The 19,284-nt window shown below is 45.8% G+C and overlaps 1 protein-coding gene across 3 annotated transcripts in view; it reads right to left on the bottom strand.

Annotated features, from left to right (window-relative positions):
* SCN8A (sodium voltage-gated channel alpha subunit 8) overlaps nt 1-19,284 on the bottom strand; it is a 52,442-nt gene that overhangs the window by 26,963 nt on the left and 6,195 nt on the right. For all 3 annotated transcript variants that reach the window (XM_032204760.1, XM_032204762.1, XM_032204761.1), the window contains exons 2-6: nt 16,314-16,643; nt 8,786-8,904; nt 6,993-7,082; nt 6,664-6,792; nt 4,376-4,467 (exon numbers count right to left, since the gene is read on the bottom strand). In XM_032204760.1, coding sequence (XP_032060651.1) covers nt 4,376-4,467; nt 6,664-6,792; nt 6,993-7,082; nt 8,786-8,904; nt 16,314-16,589 — 706 coding nt within the window. In that variant the 5' untranslated portion in view covers nt 16,590-16,643. The remainder of the gene's footprint in view (nt 1-4,375; nt 4,468-6,663; nt 6,793-6,992; nt 7,083-8,785; nt 8,905-16,313; nt 16,644-19,284) is intronic.

The raw sequence follows: 19,284 nt of genomic DNA on the forward strand, positions 1-19,284 counted from the left end.
TTTGTCCAAAAAATGTGAATTAAGGTGCGCTGCTACAAACCCTCCACAGCCACACCTTCAGCCTGCCTTATTGGCACAAACTGACGACTTACAGAGATCAGATGCCTTTCAAACTGCCTACAGCTGAACTTTCTCCTGCCTGACTAAACCGCCTCAGCATTTTTCTGCTTCCAGGAGTTGAACCTGTCACTGGGAGCAGGGTTTTGTCGCAGCCAGGTGGGCAGGGTTTCATTCAGTGCTGGCTCCTGGAGTTCCCCCAAAGCTCTCGGGGTCGTTCATTGGCAAGGCTCAATACCAAAAGCAAGCACAGGATAAGATGACCCAATCCTGCTGGTTTTCCAAACCATCTGGTCTGGGGAACCATCCCTGAGCCTGGACACATTACTGAGCAGCGTAACCCTTTTGGGATTTAAACAAGGAAGATTTGGGGATGCAGGAACACTACAGCCCTTTGCTTGGCAGCTCCGATGTCGAGGAGGATCAGCTAAGGATGCTGGAGGAAGGAGTTAAAGGAATAACCTTTTCCTTTATACAAAGCTTGGGAACAATCCCCTCCTTCCCTTCCCTTGGCAATTCCCAGATAATCATCCACCTCACCGTACACCTACCTGCCTCTCTGCACAAATTCATTTCGGGCTTCAGCAAATACAGTAAAAAGGTTTCCACCGCCTTCACTTAAGGCAAAGAGCAAAGCCATATTTTCAGCAAGATAAATTCAGTAAAATGAGGTCAAAATACAATTCTGACAACAGCTCCTTTAGACAAAACCCAAATTCTCATTTCTACGAGACAGGCCAATTAGTTCCCTGATGGAGTTAAGTTTACTAAAACCTAAAGATTCTCTCTGATGCCTGAATTCAACTCAGCAGCACATACTCATGAAACCAATCCCTGAATTTATTTTGAGCTCTGCTATTAGTTCTTGCATTAAAAATAATAAAAAAATAAAAAATAAAAAAAGGAACACCTCCCATCAAAGTCTGCTGGAAATCCAGAACAGGGAGATCTGGCAGGAGACACCGCCACAGATCAGGCGCTATTTTTTCTTTTTTCTTTTTATTATTTTAATTAGTTCCTCCCATCCTTGTCTTCACAGTAAGAAAAGGCATTTCAATGAGCCGTCGTGTCTTCTGCTTTATACTTCTCTTACTCGAATCTACTCCAAATTTTACTGATTTTTATATTCCCAAAGCGTCCATCCTCTGCATGGCCTCGTACCTTTGCTCTGCCCTCACCTACCAGTGCTTTCAGGTCTGTATCGCTGCTATTAGCCAAGGTTGCACTGCTGGGGACGTTTCCTTTCTGGAGTATTTAAAGATCCAAAGAACACAAGTGGTTTTAGGTTCAAGCAAGTATTCCAGTCTTGAAACGCTGCTCTGGATAGCATCAAACTGCCCAAACAGCCTGCTGAACAACTGACTGCTTCAAGGACCCAGTACGGAATTTTAAAAATGTAATAAAATTAAGGGGAAAAAAATGGAAAAACCCCACAGAGCCAGGAACACAGGGCTTAATCAGATCCACTTCTCTGTCCAAGGCCACCCAAGCACGCTGCAATAAACCTCGGACAAGAAACCCTTCCATACCACCAGGGTTTGATCCGTATCAGAACAGAAAGATTCAAAAATATGTAAGTAAAAAGGAATTATTAGGGAGGAATACTTATTAAAAACACCTCGTTTCCTTCAGAACACTTAGATCACTGCCCAAGCCCGGCTCAAACACGAAGCAGGCTTTTTGCTGTTAGGCCTGGCAGACAAATACCCATCACAGCGCTCGTTCGCATGCTCATCTCCATCGCTCCGATACGCGCCGCTCTGCACATGCAGCCATTCACACCGACATTTGTGCCTCTGGTTGGTGTGCCGCTCCCCCACAGGCACAAAAAGGGATTGTGGCTTGGAACAGAGAGGATAAATCGGCAGCAGGAGAGCTCCCCGGCCGCTCCCAGGACGAAACAGCCTCGAAACTGCCAGCTGAAGCAATCGCCTTCACCTACGGCAAAACCCAGGGACACGATTCCACGTGGGATGCGGCACGGGCTGACACCGATGGCACCAGAATTCAATTGCCAACAAGGTGAGTGCCAATAAAAGCTGTCTTTGGGCCCCCATGGGTTAATACGAACTGTCAAGCCGTAAGGTGAAAGCGATATTTTTGCTATTTCGGTGCCGGGGTGCCACACAGACCCTCCACCTGCACACATCTGATCTGGAGTCCCATGATGTTCTAGTAGTATTTCCTACTTTTATCTTGTCTAAGAAACACACTGAGGACGATTCCAATTATTGGCAGAAGACACAGTTAGCGCTTGTCATAACAATCAGATTATTTTCTCATTAGCTCAGCACAGCGTTAACATTCCCATTCCTTCGCACACACTGAAGCAGAAGGGGAGCCCCTTTAGATTTTCTAAGAATATTCAAAAAATCACTTCTCCTCTTGGACTAGATAAGCCTAATTTCATATTAAACAACCCAAAAGGTTAATTGCACAAACGCTTTACATTCCTCATATCGTTAGGCATAAAAGCAAGCAGGGAACGTGGTTGTACTCTACCTACGTGCTGCAGAACCACAACTGGGGCAACCCCATCCCAGCACCCAGCTCATACACACAACCACAGTTCTGCTGCTTGCAGTTTTAGCCATGGATTAATTCAGCACATCCAACACTCAGACAGGATCTGAGATCAGACCTGAGCTGGGTGCAGCAAATCGTCCTCTTAGTGAAAAGCGTGGCTGCACTGAGCTAAGAAGAAGGGCCCAGGTCCCCCCAGCCCTTGTTGTCTTTTGAAATAAAAGGAAAATTCCATTAGTTTCGAGTAGGATGGAGGGAATGATACAAAACTGTTCTGCTCCTTTCCATAGGAAGACAAGGCATGCCGCTGCACATTTAGTAACCAGCTCATTAAAGTTGCATCATCTTCACTCTCCTCTGATTATGAAAGCAAAACACATACAAAACTTATTTTAACATCGATGCTTTTCTTCGAGCAAGACAGTCAATACCTGCAGCAGGCTGATAGAATCGCAGCCACGCTTCAGACCCATCTAGTGCACTGCTAACAGCAATTACCAAAATACCTTTAGCTCTTTGTGTGTGCACTGCCAGACATTAAGGAAGGTAAGAACATTATTCTAGCATTCTCTCATTCGGTGCAAGAGAAGCAGGTGCCACTTAAGAGCATCATGCACAACAGCCATGGACATCTGATGGGTTTAGCAGTCTGGAATGGGGACACAAGTGATGGGCCCCTACAATTCTGCAGGTCATTTTCTGGCAAAGATATATGAAAATGCATCCTGAGAAAGCAAAGAACCATTATCAGTTAATGCATTAGGAAACAGAATGCATAGAAACAGAAGGGCAAAACTTATCAAGTGATTGTTTAGGGTGCCTACTGTGAGACAGTTCAAGCACCTAGGAAAGCTGGGATATTACAGGTGCTTCAGTGCCTGCAAGAATTGAGTCCTAAGCTTGACTTTAAAATGAGGGACACTTCCCAGAAACCATCTGCACAAGAACCTACAAAGCCCTGAGCACCTCCTGTACAAGAATTGAGGACTCTCTCACTTCGACTCATACTCTCAGTCCATGATGCCTCCGTGGTCTCTTACAGCAAAGGGTCTGTGCTCACCCTCTGACACTCGGGCTGGGCTGGAGCCCAGAAGAAGCCGTGTAAGTGCCAGTCCTGCCAAGTCCACGTCAAATGGGCAAGTCTGTGAATTAGGACTTCTGGCTCAGACAGCGGTTTGAGCCATGTATGGTCGCATGAAGAGCTGGCAGCCAGTTCTGTTACAACATACATGTACATAAAAGCTGGTAACACCAACACTCGGGTTAGCTTCTTGTCCCAAAACAGCACAGCAACCCTTGCTGCAGTCGGGGCTACAAGCTTATTGCTATTCTGTGTAAAACAACCTGCCCCAGGTCCCACCTGACTGCCAGTACCTGGAGTAGCCTCACGCAGGAGGGTTTAATCTTGCTCGGGTTTTGCTTGCTTGCTTCACAAACTTATTCCTAAACCAACCCTAGAAAGGCTGTTGTTAATGGGATGAGTCGCTCAGTGAGGAACTGTTCAGCTTGAGGACGAAGGGAGCGCCAAATTCTTTACTCATTTTGAACTTTTGGTCTGGCTTTCATTTCAGAGATTGGACAGCCACGTATGCACACAGGGATAAAGACGTATGGAACAGCAGACTGCTCGTCCAATAATGAAGCCTTAATTTCAAACCATTCCGTTTATACAGACTGCAAAGCCCATCAAAAATTTCCCAGTGCCATTTCTGAGAAATAAGCAATGCAGGACGAGGGGGGAGATATCGAAGAGAGATAAATGCAAGACCAGCCTTTAATGCTTAATGGTTCTCACCTGGAATAACAGAGATAGTTTTCAAAGCTCGGAGAACTCTGAAAGTTCTCAATGCTGAGACATTCCCAAGGTCCACAAACTCTGTGACATATCTGCAATGAGGGAGGTCACACACAAAAAACACAATGACAATACACACACCAAAAAAAAACAACAACTACAGACAAAGCAATACATCACTCACAGGGGCCTGTACCCAACAGCTAACACCAACCGGAGGCCGCCTTACCTGGAATTACAGAAATAGTTTTCAAAGCTCTCAGAACCCTGAAAGTGCGCAGAGCTGAAACATTGCCTAGGTTTACAAACTCTGTTATATACCTGCAGAATTAAACCAGAGTTAATGGCACCATTGGGGTCACCTTCCTTTTCACACAGCTGTCTGTTTGTAGGAAACAGTTTGTAATTTACAAACGCTTTAGAATCCGCATTTAAAAGAGAGAGAGAGAGAAGATTTCAAAGCCCAAACACAGTTTAAGTCTCTCTGCACTTGTCCAGGTACATGGTTAGACACTTGCATTTTTGCCTATGCAGGGCATGAACATTTAAGGCTAACTACAGAAGAAGGTAAATGTAAAACTGTCCAACATGCCCAGAGTCCTGGTGACATCACCTCTGTTCAATGGTTTCAGGTATATTCGCTTCTCTTTGCTTCATAGTTTTTAATAAAGCATCGCCACCCTTCGCTTTGCTTAGCAGCCTTCATTTTAATCCGTTACGCTTTACCACCTGTTTGTGAGCCACAGGTAGCTCTGATTATCCCCGTTTTACAGAGGGATAAACCTGAGATACACAGAGGGTAAGAGGCTTAGTGCAAGGTTAACAGAGTTCGACTGAGCACAACTCAGAAGAGAATATTTCCTCTGTGCTGTCTGGCAAGAAGCAGGGTACAAAAATGTAAAGCAATGCACGATATTCAAAGTTCCTCCTGGTACAGGAAGGCCACCACAAGAGCTTCCAAAAAACTTGGACTCTATTAATGGGATTTAAACAACACAGGTTTGCTCTAGCCCTTGGCACGAAAGAGAATTTGATTTGATGTTTCTAGGGCCAAACTCTCCTACAGCGAAGCGACCTCAGTGGAAATAAAGGGATTATATAGTTAGATCAGCTCGAGTTTTAGCAGATTTATTTCGTATCAATGTGGTGGGCCTTCTAAAGCTGTTACTTGTTTCAGAAAGGGAGTAACCAATTCACAGCAAATTCAACCCATGTGTAGGGAGCCTGACCCACAAAAGCACGTTTACTCTGGGCTCAGCAGATCCAAAAGGGAAACTACGATGTCAAGGAGCTGTGGGCTCTTTGCCTTTTGTGTCCAACATCCAACTCGTTGCGTGTAACTGAAACGCTCAAGTAAACGGGCAAATACTTGGGAAAATCAGCAACCTAGGCTGCAGAATGCAGCCAAAGCAGGGCTGTGGCATTTTATATGGTTAAAGCTTTTTACTCTCATCAAATTCAAGTGCTCGGAACCCTTGAAAACCAAGCTCCTGAGCCTTCCTCCACGGTCTTTGAGTCTTCATTGGCCATCACTGACTGCGGGAGCCCAAACGTGCACACGTGTAATTTTTTCAAAGCATGTAAAAGGGAAAAAAAAAAGTCTTCCACCAGCCACTGCGATTGCTGGTGCCATACACCTGGTTCTCAGCAGCAGTACTACGACTGATCAAGCAGCAAGGCAGGGCACTAAGGACCAAGCCCTGCCACCAGAGGTCTGGTGCACATCTCCAGGTTCAGCTGGGAGCTCAGGCATCCACGGGGACTCCTCGTTCTCAGCCCAACGTAAGCTGATCCAGCACAAGAGAAAAGAACGAGGAAGCAAAATAAAGTGTCTCCTTCTCTGACACCGCTTCTTCATTAGAAATTGTTCAACCTGCAAGTTGCAGCCCAAGAAATTTTAACATGCAAGCCCACGGAGGGAAGGGGTGGTAGAGACTGGAATTCAGAGATGGTCGGCTCCTAATCCTGTGCTCAACAGATTCAGCTGCTGCTCTGGCACGTGAGCTGATCTAGAACGTTAGACCCTATTATAAAATCTTTTATTAACAAAGGCAGGTTTTAGAAAATTGTGTTGTTTTTTTTTCTTTTTTGCAGCAGCACTGCTGTTAAATCCACAGAGTTGTGTTTTAGATCTGCCTCTGTGTCAGGCTTTCTATTGAAAAATCAATCTGGGGATTCACTTAAGCTTTCCTGGGTTTATTTTTTCCTTACACACCCACCCTCTTCCTACGGTCTCATCCCCTCCCGTATGCCACAAATACCTGAAATAATCTGAAAATGCAACTTACGCCATCATGATCACACTGAAATCTAGCCAGTTCCATGGATCACGTAGGAAAGTAAAGCCATCTATACAGAAACCTCTTGCAATAATTTTCACAAGTGATTCAAATGTATAAATACCAGTGAATGTATACCTGTTAAAAGGAATAAAGAGAGCCGCACTGAGAAGTTTGTAGAAATGTAAAGCCAGTCATGAAAACAGATGAATTGCAAGCACTTTTGTCTAAACAAAGTGGATATAAAAGAGTTCATGCTAGCTTAAATACGAGTAAGAGCAGATTTCTGAAAAGCAGCATTCCGTATGATTCTTAAAAATAGAAGAAGTATTACTTACTCCACATTCTTCGACCATTCAGGCGGGTTACTAAAAGTCATGAATACACAGTTGGTCAAAATAGTGCACATAATGATCATGCTAAATACTGTGGAACAAAGTCAAGGATCAAAGGCACACTAGCGTGGCTCTTTACATCAGCTTACAGCTCCCTAAAGACCCCTGCACTACACCAGCACTCAACAACTCCCAGTCTGTTCTTGGTGTGCTGTACATAAGAGCCAAATGCTTCCTGCAGCCATGGGAGATAAGAACAGGGGCAACTCTATACAAATAGTATTTTTGCATCACCATTTGCTTTATTTTCTATTTTTTTTTGTATGCGTTAGCAATTCAGAAATCACACAGCTTAATAAAAATGCCTTCCCAAACAACTCCATCTACGCAGCGTCATTAAAATGTGTGCTCTGCTAACACATCCACCAGGGAAGCAGCACTGCAATCCACGGACACCTAGGGTTTAGTTTGGAGAAAATCTTACAAATCTTTGCAAGGTGTACTGGAAAGGAAACATGTACTTTCCGTGCACACAACACGGATCAATTTGTACTTCTGAGACATGGGATTTTATCTGCTGTTTCTGATTCCCTGCTGGAAGAGGCAGGTTTACATACCTTGTACCACCTGCCAGCTGCTGTAGTCTCCCAGTTCGCTTTCTCACTGTTGCATATCCAGTCATTTGCAGGAGCAAATATGATTAAAATTACAAACTTTTTTTTTTTTTTTGTCTTTAAGACAACAGGTTTTCAGACAATTCTGTTAGAAGAAAGACGAAGGAGGAGTGGCTAGGAATAAAATCTCTGACTCCTCAAATATAAATACAGAGAGCTGTTACTCCTTGTCCCTCTATACTGACATTCAGCTGGGGCAAACTGGCTCATCATCATCTCAACATCCACTGATATCATTCATCAGCACAATTTTGTACACTCAAACTGAGATTTCTCACGTGTAGTCAGCCTGTTGACCAAGAAGTACCTTCTCCTAAACTCCCTGCTCCCTCTGTGTGTTTGGGACATGTTTGCAGGTACAAGGTGCTGGATGAAGCCATTTGAGGAGCACTGTGGGGCCAGCCCAGTTTCGGAATTGGAAGTTCGAGTGGATTTTAACTACTGAATTATTAGCAGAATGGTGAAATTCAGGGTCAGATCCAAAGCTCTTTGACTTCAGAAAACGATTTAAGCAGACTCAAATGGCTCTTAGAACAAGGCCCCAGATCCCCTGTCCCAACGTGACACATCTGCACCTCGCAGCCACATCCCAGAACATCCAGAGGGGAGGGAAATCCACAAGAGGCAACACCAGCCAAAAAACACTCCCAGCCTCAGCACCCAAGTCGAGTTTGAAGTATTAGGAGACGGAAAAGCTTTTCCTTCTTGAGATGCAAGAAGTTAGTACTGAGAAGTCCCTAAAACAACAAATGAACGTGCTTCGGTAAGATCTGTTTTAGGGTCACAAACAAATGGGGTCAACCAGCTCGTCCAACTCACTGCTTTGATCCTCCTCTCTTAATACCACTTGCAGGTGATGGTTCAATACTTCCAATACTTATCAGTGTCTGCGTATCGATGGAGGAGTGGACACAGATGGGTACAGATTAGCAAGGAATATAAATTAAACATTTACTTGAGCGGATATGTCTAAACGGCCATGCTTTTTCATTCAACACAAATCCAGCTTCACCAGGCACAGAACCGTAATTCATAAATAAAGTCTGAATTGAGCAATAGGACAACAGGTAAGAGATTTTCCAAGCAAGAAAGACCAAAAGAACTCAGCAGTAAAAAGGATATGAATGTATCAAAATTTTAATAGCTATTCTTCTAAACAGATTAAAAGGACTTAAAATGTACAAGGCAGGTGTGGCACTAAATCGGAAGAGTGTTTTCCCTCTGTTTAGTACTACAAAGGTCTGTAGAGAAAGAAAGAAAGAGAGAAAAAGAAAGAAAGAGAGAGAAAGAGTTAATGCATGAAAATCAAAGCGTCAACAGTTTTAAGGAAAAGCCCAACAACTTCCATGGTTAAAAAAATAAAAAATAAAAATCAATTTTCCGCTTTTTTAAGTGATAATCTCCTTTAAGAAGTTCCCACTAGGGAAAAACATACCTACCAGTACCTCAAGAATAATCCTACTGCAAAGCACCCGTTTTACTAGCCACAACGGAGCCCAAGCAAAACCTCCCAAGTAAGAGCTTGTGTTTCTATCACACGGGGCAGGAGCAGCGCTCGCCCTGGCTGAGAGGCAAGAACCGAGGCCCAAGACCTCTGCAGATCACAAACTGAGGGGCAGGAGCAGCAGCTTGAACCCAGCCTCCAGCCCCGTGCACACCACCGTCCTCACGGTGCTGCCTGAGCCTTCATCCCACGCCTTGCTAGCTGCTATGCCAGGACCCCGGTTTTAGGGGACACCCCACCTGCAAAAAGAGATGAACAGGTAAGCAGAAGGACAGGCAACGGCTGAGGCCCACCCCAGCAGACCCGAGGAGGCAGCTAGCCGTCGTTTCCAGCGTTCCCACTCGCTGGCAGCTCGGAACATATTCCCCCAAACTCCAGTCACAGTCATGCGCTCTCCTTGCCTTTAATTAGCGAGTTTAGGTTCACTCCTGTACGCGGAGCCCGCGGCATGAATCACGTCAACATGTGGCAGGATAGAGCTCGGCTCCCCACCACCCTTAAAATACAGCCCCGCTGCTTTCTCTCCCCACGAGCTGAGCGTGCGGCTCCCAAAGCACGGGGAGAATCACACGCAGCCATCTGGAAATGCAAAATTAGAACCCTGGTCGCTCGATCCCGGCACACTCCTCGCACCCACCACTCCACTTGAAGGGAAAAAAAAATTAAAAAACAGGCGTTTATGTGCACTGAAAAGCTCAAGTCTTTTTCCCGGCAACCATTTTCCCCGTTTCCCTGCTCCCTCCAGGACGGGGTGGATGAGATGGGGGATTACGGGTGGCTGGGAATGGGGGCGCAGAGCGCAGCGAGCTCGCTGCAAGCTGCCTCCCCGGCAGCAGCCCACCGCCTGGCACAGCCCCGAGAGTCCAACACGGGGGAATCCACCAGGGCTTTCTGCCAACGCAGTCACTGTGCTTCCCCAGGAGGCTTCGCTCTTCGGAAATTTGTCATTTCCCTCCTAGCAAGCGCAACCAGGCGTCTTCGCTCGTTTGGCTAAATTAGACCGGTGAGCAGTAAATTACTTGAAAAAGGAAATCAAAATCAGATTGTGGTTCAGCACTGAGTGAGAAATATTAGTTAGCATGACCACTAATGCGTCTCCCAACAAAGAGCACTTGAAAGGCAGCCTTGGAGTGCTCTTAAATTGCAGCATCAAGAATTAATGAACAGATTACCTTGATGTGCAGGAATATTACAAAAGGCCCTAAGTTTCCCAAAGTTGCCGGTTACAGAGTGCTCACGGGCTGCTGGCTTTAAGACCCCAGCACAACAAACTTTCAAATTCCGCTCCCATTCCTTTTTAAACCTCCTCTCATGCCCACAAAGGCTGCAGAAGGGGTTTCTCCCTGCGACCGGGGTATTCAAAGGCTTGTGTCCTTAGCCCGGCACAGCTCTCAGCGCTCTGATGTCCTTCAGGCAATGAAATCTCCAGCGTGGCTGTGCTGAAAATTACACGAGCACTAGGTGGTGAGCTGGATGAAGGCAGAAATCCTCCTCTGGGAGGTGGCTAAGGTCCATTCCCATTTCGACACGAGGAAATCGCAGCGTTGGAGTGCTCCAACTTGCCCAGACTCAGCTCAGCAAGGCAGAAGCAAAACCTCTCCTCACCTGCAGACACAGACACACGCTGCACCAGAGATGTAAGCCAACCCCAAGACTTCAGACCCGTGCTAGAAGGGCAAGCCAGGCTTGCAGAGCAGGCGAAATGGACGTAAACCGCTCCGCACCGAGGGGCAGGCGCCACGAGCCTTGGCACGCTGCCGTGGTTGCATGGAAACAGCCATTTCCAAAAGCCATCCCCCAAGGATGGAGCCCAAAATTTGGCACTCCCTGGTGGCAACACAAGCTGCTTGGTCCAAGCATGAGGGCAACAGCCTGCGACACGTCAATGCCTCGTTCTGCTCGCCAGCTCGGTCCATCAGCTGTTACCTGACCTCGCACGCTGCAATTCTTTGTTTCCTCTTCCACGCTCTTCCCAGCCGTCTCTTCTTGCACCGTGCTGCTTGTGGAACTTGCTGCTTTCTGTAAAGCCTGTCAGTAACACAAGTGCTGTACATTCCTGTTTTTTCACTGATTATCGCGGTTCCAAGACCCACTGCTACGGTTCCCCAGTGCATCTTCTAAAATCCTGGGTAAATCTCCGCTTGGCCTTCTTAATAGAAAGAAGGGCACAAAAGCCAAAAAGCGTTTGGCAATTTAAAATCTTCATTCTTCTTTCTGCTGCTGACATATTAAAACTCAATTTCAAAATGGCTGCATGCTCTTAAAATGCTTGCTGGTTCGGGTCCAAGAACATCCTTAAGCCCTTTTAAGATCTGCTGAGGCAAAGCTTAAAAACTCCGAGAAAGGCGATACCTGGAAAAAGGCATTCTGCAGTCTTCTTGTAAGAGACGAAGCCTGGCTGAACTTTCAAAGTCTCCGTTTTTTGTTTCAGAGGCATAAAAAGGCTCCGTCCACTTAAGTTTTCTTAACGTTGTCTGGGAATCTAGGCTTTAAAAACCCTTTGAAAGCTTCTCATATAAAAGAAGTAATATTGCAAAAAGATAATCAAGATTTTTTCTAAATCAATTTGCAAAACAGCGCATGAAAGAAGCTATGCTGCAGAGCACGACGGAATTGATCAAGGGAGGGCAAAGAGAATTCCAGTTATATGGAGATTTAAGCTAATCTGGCTTCATGCAGGTTTTACATTAAGCATTTCTGTAATGGCTGAAAAGTGAGGAGGAGTGGGCAGAAGATTTAAGAAGAAAACAGCTTTATGAACAGCACATGAACATATGGAAGCACATTCCTACAGTGGTAACATGATGACTGCCTTACTGCCAGTGCTAAGCAAAAGAGAGCAGAGACGTTCTGCTGACACCCCGAGCACTCTGCTTGAACACAGCTAATTTCAAGAGGAATTTACAGGGGATTCTGGCACCCTGTAAGCTGAAGAAGCATCCACAGGATTTAATATATCAACACAAAATATTTTGCACATCTCTTCTGGCTCAAAAAGTGTACGTTCTAATACAGAAAACATTTTTCTACCCCCACCCTCCAAAAAGGAGGAAAAATTATCCTTCCTTAATAAATTATTTTTTGCCACCAAAAAGCTCACGGAGGGAAAAAATTATCTGCCACATTCTGCTCTCGCTTTAATCTCTTGGTTGAACTCCAAAATAGAAAAAGGCCAGGTTGGATGAGGCCCTGGGGGGTGGTTTCCTTGCCCATGGCAGTGGGTTGGACCTGGATGGTCTTTAAGATCCCTTCCAACTTGAGCCGTTCTCTGATCCCACAAAGCGCTCCCTTTCCTTTGCCTGTTCCTTTTGAACCTGCTGGAGAGATGGAGTGGAAGAAAAACCTCCATTAAACACTACTAAGTCCTGGCAAAGGCTTTTGCTTTTGGAAATAAAAGGCTGACTTTTGAGGTGGCCCCAGTCTTTTGCTTTTTCCCTCTGTTTCTTCACCAAAACGTGCATGGAGCTCAGCGCCAGCCTCCCGACCTCGCAGAGCCATAACCTTGCCGTAGAGGAGTCCCGAGCAAAAGCTCCTTGAAGCACACACCAGAGACAAGCACACCTCTCCCACGTTCCCCATCCCTGTAATTTTCCCAGTTCCACACCCTCAAGGTGACATTCCGGGCTGGAGGGCCCGTTTCCAAACGATGCATGTGACTTGACGAAGTTGCAAGTCACTCTATTGGCACATACACACGAGCACGATCCTCAGGTGCCCATCTGCAAGCTATAGGTGACCTCAGACAGTCCCGCTCCAGCCTCTGATGTCCGGCGAGGTGCAGACTTTTCTACAAACTTGGGGCTGATTTCTCCACTGGAAACAACCCGCCTAAGATTGTGTGTGGTCCCAGAAAAAGCACGGACCTTCTCCTGCCTCCTAAATGGAGCAATCACAGGAGCATTTGAACCTTCACCTCGCTCTGCAGCGAGCACGGAAGATCCAGATGAAGTGAAATGGATGGCAGCTGCTTGAGGAAAGCGGCCACAGCCTGGCAAAAGTCACATTCGATGGGTAGGAACAGGGCGAGGAGCTGTTTAGTAGGACTGACAGCCCAAGCCGTAATTGGAAAAGAAGGAAAGAGAGGCTTAAAAAATGGGAAGACATTAAAAAAATTTTGAATAAGCCTGTGGAAATAGAAGAGGATGATGATCCTTACCTCTTGCATAAGCAGACACTGGAGGATGTTCAGCTCTGTGGCACACGTTCACGTGGGGAATTTTCCCGTTTCTCCCCATTCTGCTCAGCGCCTGCCACAGGCTCAGACAAACCCAGCACCAGGTCTCAAGAGCACGAGCAAAATGATGCAATTAAGTGATCAGCAACTTTCTAGGGCAGAAAGCGTTTGATCTGACTGGGCAATAGGGAAATACGCTTACAAATTCTGACTCGCCGCCTGCCTAGGCTTTGAGGCAATCAGCTGGTTTGCTTTCATCGCTGAGGATGCTCACCGAGGTGTGTCCTCTGAATCTTTGTACATGTCAACAAGGAAGTCCATGTGCGAGGATTTGGTTTTTAATCAAAAATTTTCAGGTGTCCGCATCAGATATCACAGGCAAGCAATGCTTCTACCATGTACTCCAGATCAGGAATTGCACGATGATTTTTACTTGCAAAGCAAAGAACCATAGAAAAATTTCTCTCTGGTAGTTATATGAAGACGAAGAGGAGCTACCTTAGCTCCATAAACTGTTACCTGTGAGCAAATGGACTTTTCCGATTCTATTAAGAGTCATTAATCCCATTTTACAAAGCAAAGAAACTGAGCAGAGGAAAATGAAGCAGCTCGGACAAAAAAGACTGGCTCGCAGAGCTGGGCTCTGAACCCTGGAGTTTGGACTCCCTGACCACAGTCCTGTTTCTAGGTCACTCCTTTTCTCCTTTAAATATCAGTTAACAGGCCACTGGAAAGTTCAGCTTCTCAGTTAAAATGCAGTTTCAATTTCCTTAGACAAACCAAGATCACCGTGTCCTACTGCAAGGAAAAGCAACCAGCTGATTTGTTCCTATGCATGCTGTACATCTAGCTTGAAAAGAAAAGACCTATGATGCAAAGCCTTCTGGCAAATGCTAGAGGAAAAAAAAAATCTTGGAAAACTTCCCATGATTCAAGCAGATTTGCAATTCCTGATGATTCAGAGAAGGGGCTTTTTTTAATGGCCTTAAAAAAACTCTTTGTGGGAAGTCACCGACTAGTCGAAGAAGCACACACCTCAGCTCTCGCCATACCAAAGCGGATGAGAAAGAAAAATGTTAATCTGGTGTTTGTGGGGCGAACAAGGCTCTTTTTGCAGAACAGCGAGGACGAGGCTGGCAGGGCTGTGTGAGCTTGCCTCCAGTCTCCAGAACCTTCCCCTCCAGCTGCGGCTGCTCCAGCTCCACCAAGAGCTCGCGGACCGCGCGAGCAGAAACCTCGTGAGTGGCGACGTGCAGAAACGTACAGCTCTCTTCTGGAGACACACCAGATGTCTTCGAAGCTGGCAACAGGGCTTATTTTTTTCTCAAAAGGGAAGATTTCTCCACAGCGTTGTGTTTGGAGGCAAATCTGAAGACTGAGAAAGGGTGAGGGCTACCGGCGTTCGCCCCTGTCTCCTGGTGAAGCAAGCAAGAAGAAGCCCCACGACGTGGGGACCTGCTGCCCTCCCAGAACTGCCTGGCTACTTTAGCTAGAAAGAACACGGCCTGATCCTCCAACACAGTCTGTTTGCCTACATGAACAAGGTGCAAAACATCCTCTCTGGGTTCCTAACGCCTACTTCGGTTGGGTGCAAGTGGCCAAGCCAAAGCCAGAGCGATCCTGGGAACCGCTCTTAGGCTCCGTGCCTCTGTCTCACAGCCTGCCCACACCAAAACCAGGCAACAACAGATTGGTTTAATAAGGAGAAAATATTTGCTTAATAAAGAGAAAATATTTCTGAGGGATAACATAAGCTTCTTTCTTACCAACAACAGCAGTTGTCAATACACTTCCTTCAGTAAACCAGCCACCTAAGCACCGAGCTGACTGGATTTCAGCACACACCGTATTTTGAAGCCCTGCTCTGAGTTGCCTCCTGTACTCCCAGCACCGCTGCCGAAGTAAATAAGCATTAAATTCACTAGTGGGAAATTAACCGAGAACAATTCTCAGTTATCCTTAACTTTAGCATCCAAATTCAGTCGACTTCATGCGAACGTTGCCCTGCAAGTCCCGGAATCGCTTTTGAACATGGCAAGAAATGTCTGCCCCGGCACAAATCCTGACGTATTTTGTTACCCACGACAACTTACTGGTTTTACCTGACAGCCAGTTCATCCAAGTTTTGATGGTCACATCAAAGTTGTCACATAAACTGCCATCGCATATACAAAGCCCGAACTTCTCAAATGCAGCTACGCCCCAGATATATCTTTCTGGTAATTAGCTTATTCAAATTACATTTCTATCAAAGAAAGCAATGAAATTAACCAGCAGAAAAGAGCCTCGGTTTTTAAGTGTCTAGCCTTCAAAGAAAATTCGTGATCACGCCCTTCCTGATTTCACCAGTAGATTCCCCCCTCCATACCCAGCAGTTTGCTTACTCACCACTTCCCTCAAGATCCCACTTCATTTCTTAACACATTTCAGCACCAATAAATGTCTCCTGCCACATCACCTTAATTTCACAGACATTTTTTTTTTTTCTTTTAAATAACAAATTCTGAGGATGAAAGTAATTGAATTAGTTTCTCACTTCTTTTTTTTTGGTCACAATTCTAAATACCACAGTTTCATTCTGACCAACTTCAAAATGAATTCCATGCAAGTAATGAAATATACACTTAAAACAGTTACCATTACCCCTCAGTTAAATTCTTCTTATTGCCCTCATGGTTAAAATTGGCACATTAGCACAACTTTGCTATTTTTAGTTTCCAGACCTTGTTCTGCTGTCTCTATCCAAGCAGGTGCTCAAAAGACTGATCGTATCATCTCTAACTTAGCTGGATAATTATTCCAAAGGTGCATGAAGCACAAGGGAAATACCGTAAAACTTCAAGAAAAATAGACAACAACAACAACAACGCCCCATCCAAAGACTCCATTCTTTGTCTTCTATTTAAACCATACCCAAACCTGCAACCTCCCAAGCAAAAGGTGGTTTAGTGCCTTCTTCCTTGCAGACTCACTTTCTGGGTCATATAATAAGGGTCAAAGTCCTCCAGTGGTACAGCAACCAGGCCTTTAGGGATGTCCCCGTAGATGAAAGGCAAATTCTTCCCTGCCTCAAGGTCACTGTTTGGTTTTGGTTTGCTGTCTTCATCGTCATCCCGGTGGCTGCTGTCTTGCTTTGGACGCTTCTTCTTTTTTTCTTCTGCAATGCGTTTCTCAATGTTAGCCAGAGACTCCGGAGTGAAAGGTTTAAAACTATCGGGGCCTGGTGGTGCGAGCAGCCGTGCTGCCATCTTTTCATCCTGCAGCAGCTTCTTTAGTGATGTTGCAGCCCGGACAGGTCAGCTCTGCAGGGGAGCAAACAGCACAGGCAGAACAAAGAGTCAGTCACGGGAAAAACAGGCGGACCAGCACATTTCAACAAGGACCTAAAAACAACCAGGCCTTCAGGTCCCCGCAGAGAGAGGCCAGCACTGCGCATTTTGGCCCCTGCACAAGCATCCAACAACAGTGATCTCCAACCACGGCACCCAAACCCATCCTGGTTTGCCTCCCGACCACAAACCAGAGCACAGAAGCTTTTCTGAAAAGCAACTTTAGTTAAAAACAGTATATTCCTGAGAAAAAAAAAAAAAAAAAAAAAAAAAAAAAAAGAATATATATGTGTATTTACTAGGCATTGCTCTCTAGCAAACTGATTATTAGAGAAAATTTCCAAGCCAGCTCTGTTCCTGGGGCCAGGAGGAGATGCTCAGCCACATCTAACAGGGGCAGGGTACCAGCACGTTCCTCACCCTGCTGCGGAGGCATTTAGCTGAGTGCTCCTTCCAGTACCCTGGCTCCTAATGCCAAAGAGGACTGATTTGGGGCTGGGTTTGTTGGATTTTAGCATTTGCCAACAGGTGCAGAACACGCCGAGCTCCTGGGACAGGAGCGCTCCTTCCTGCCCTACCTGACGTTACCGTGGTTTAGAAATTCCCTGAAACCTGTGCTGTAGCTTTACAATTCAGCTATTTTGGCAGGAAATTAGCCACCAACGGCCTCCGTGGTCCTTCACTTCAAGGACTGCACTGTATTCAGGTGGAAGGGTTCAGGGAACGCAGAGGCAGCAGCCCCCAGGACATGCTCCCACCCTAGGGACAGGCTGGGGCTGGCGCGCACTTGCCCAGCCTTGGCAATGGGCACGCTCCAAAACAGCATCACAGCTTGCTCTGAAGATCAGCAGAATTCCTGCATAAACCCAGCACAGAAATAGAGTTTTTAAAAATACCTGGAGTATTCAACCTTTAAATAAAGTACCTAGGGGATTTCCAGGACCTAGAACCACTGGAGCAAAGCATCCCTCCAAGCAGCTACAGCTCATTCCTCTACCCATGACAGCCCCATTCACACGTTTGCTCTGAGTTCCTGCAAATCTAAAGCTGCCCCACACACGTACAGCTCAACCAAGCATTGTTTCCAGCTCAGGTTTTATTGGCAGATCCAAAAAAATTAAGCATAAATCTTCCTCTTTATGTAACTACCCAGCATAGCTGGGGCTGGGACTCTTTTCGTATAAACTCGCCCAGGTATTTCCAGAATAATAGCCATAGACTTGAAAAGTATGGCAAGGAGAAAGAAAGAAATGGCAGCATCTTGGTTGCAATATCTCTAGAAACATGACAAAATAGCTTGCTGATATTAAGGAAAAATTAATTTATTCTATTCTTGCAGCATTTGCATGCATTTAATTACCAAATTTCCCACATACTGTGAAACTATATAGCAGCGTTGGGGATGTGGTCTAATTGAATGGCACAGATAAATATGTAAGGCCTGAATTTAGAAACCAAAGTAGCTCAGGGACACAGGAGCATAAAAAAGGGGAAAAAAATGAAGGCACAAACGAATGCCGGATTTGCACGCCCAATTACACAACCGACAACTGGAAGCAACCAACTATTCTGCCAAGTGGCCATGTGAAATAGAAAAATAAAACATTCACACACACAAAACCAAGCAAAACTCAAATCTAGTACCCGACTGCATGTCACGGTGCACTCCCTGTAAACCACACTGCAAACGACGAATAATCTGGCCTTTTCTCTGCAAGTCTCGCTATTTGACTGAGTAAATTCTCTCCCCTGCAGGGCAAATCCCAAAGCATCCTTGGTTAGGTGTGGCATCACACCTTGGCCAAAACAACTCAACTCTCCGATTCTCAGAGGTCTACTGTAGATTCCTCTGCCATTTGTTTTCCCAGTAAATTATCCTACATTCAGAGAACGAACAAAATTAGGATGCAAACTGAAGGGATGGGAATGGAATGCTTATTTAATCCCTTAAATCAGACCCAAATGGCCATTTTTACAGCGTTGATAGCAGAGCACTTCCATTCTCACAATGCCTAGTCGCGCTTCGCAGCTCCCACAGCCAACTTCTGATCTTCCTTTACTCAGCATCCCCAGACATAACTGCCCAGGATATTTCAGAGCTGCATTTCTTACAACAGCCACCCAGACGAAGAGGTCGGAATGCCTCTAGGTCCAAGTTCCCACCAGGTTTTCCAGGCTCGCTGTCATGCTCAAAGGAGGTCGGATGGAGCCAGGCAACCAAGGCACCAGCGTCCCTTTCTGCCAGAAAGGAGCAGGGGCTAAAGGTGGATGTGTGGAGCGATCCAGTGGTTAATGAAGTAAAAACGGAGAGAGCATCAAAGATTCCCACTTCCAAGGTTTTCCAGGAAAAAAGGAAAACCTCAGTAACAACAAAAAAATTTGTGAGGATCCAGAAATGTTTTAAGCATCCACCTGCACTCAACAAGGGAGGGGTTTTGGTGCTCATCGTAAGAATGGAAGGAGTTGAGTGTATGAACATCTGCTAAACAACCAAGAAATCCTCCCCAAAGCAGTACTGCAGAAGAGGGGCTCAGAACATCCCCTGCCGGGGGGAACTTGGGTTCCAGTCTGCCTCTCCCAGTGAAACTTCATTTCTGTACAGGCACACCCAAAG

The sequence above is a fragment of the Aythya fuligula genome, chromosome 29 (assembly GCF_009819795.1).
Source record: "Aythya fuligula isolate bAytFul2 chromosome 29, bAytFul2.pri, whole genome shotgun sequence".
Lineage (NCBI taxonomy): Eukaryota > Metazoa > Chordata > Aves > Anseriformes > Anatidae > Aythya > Aythya fuligula.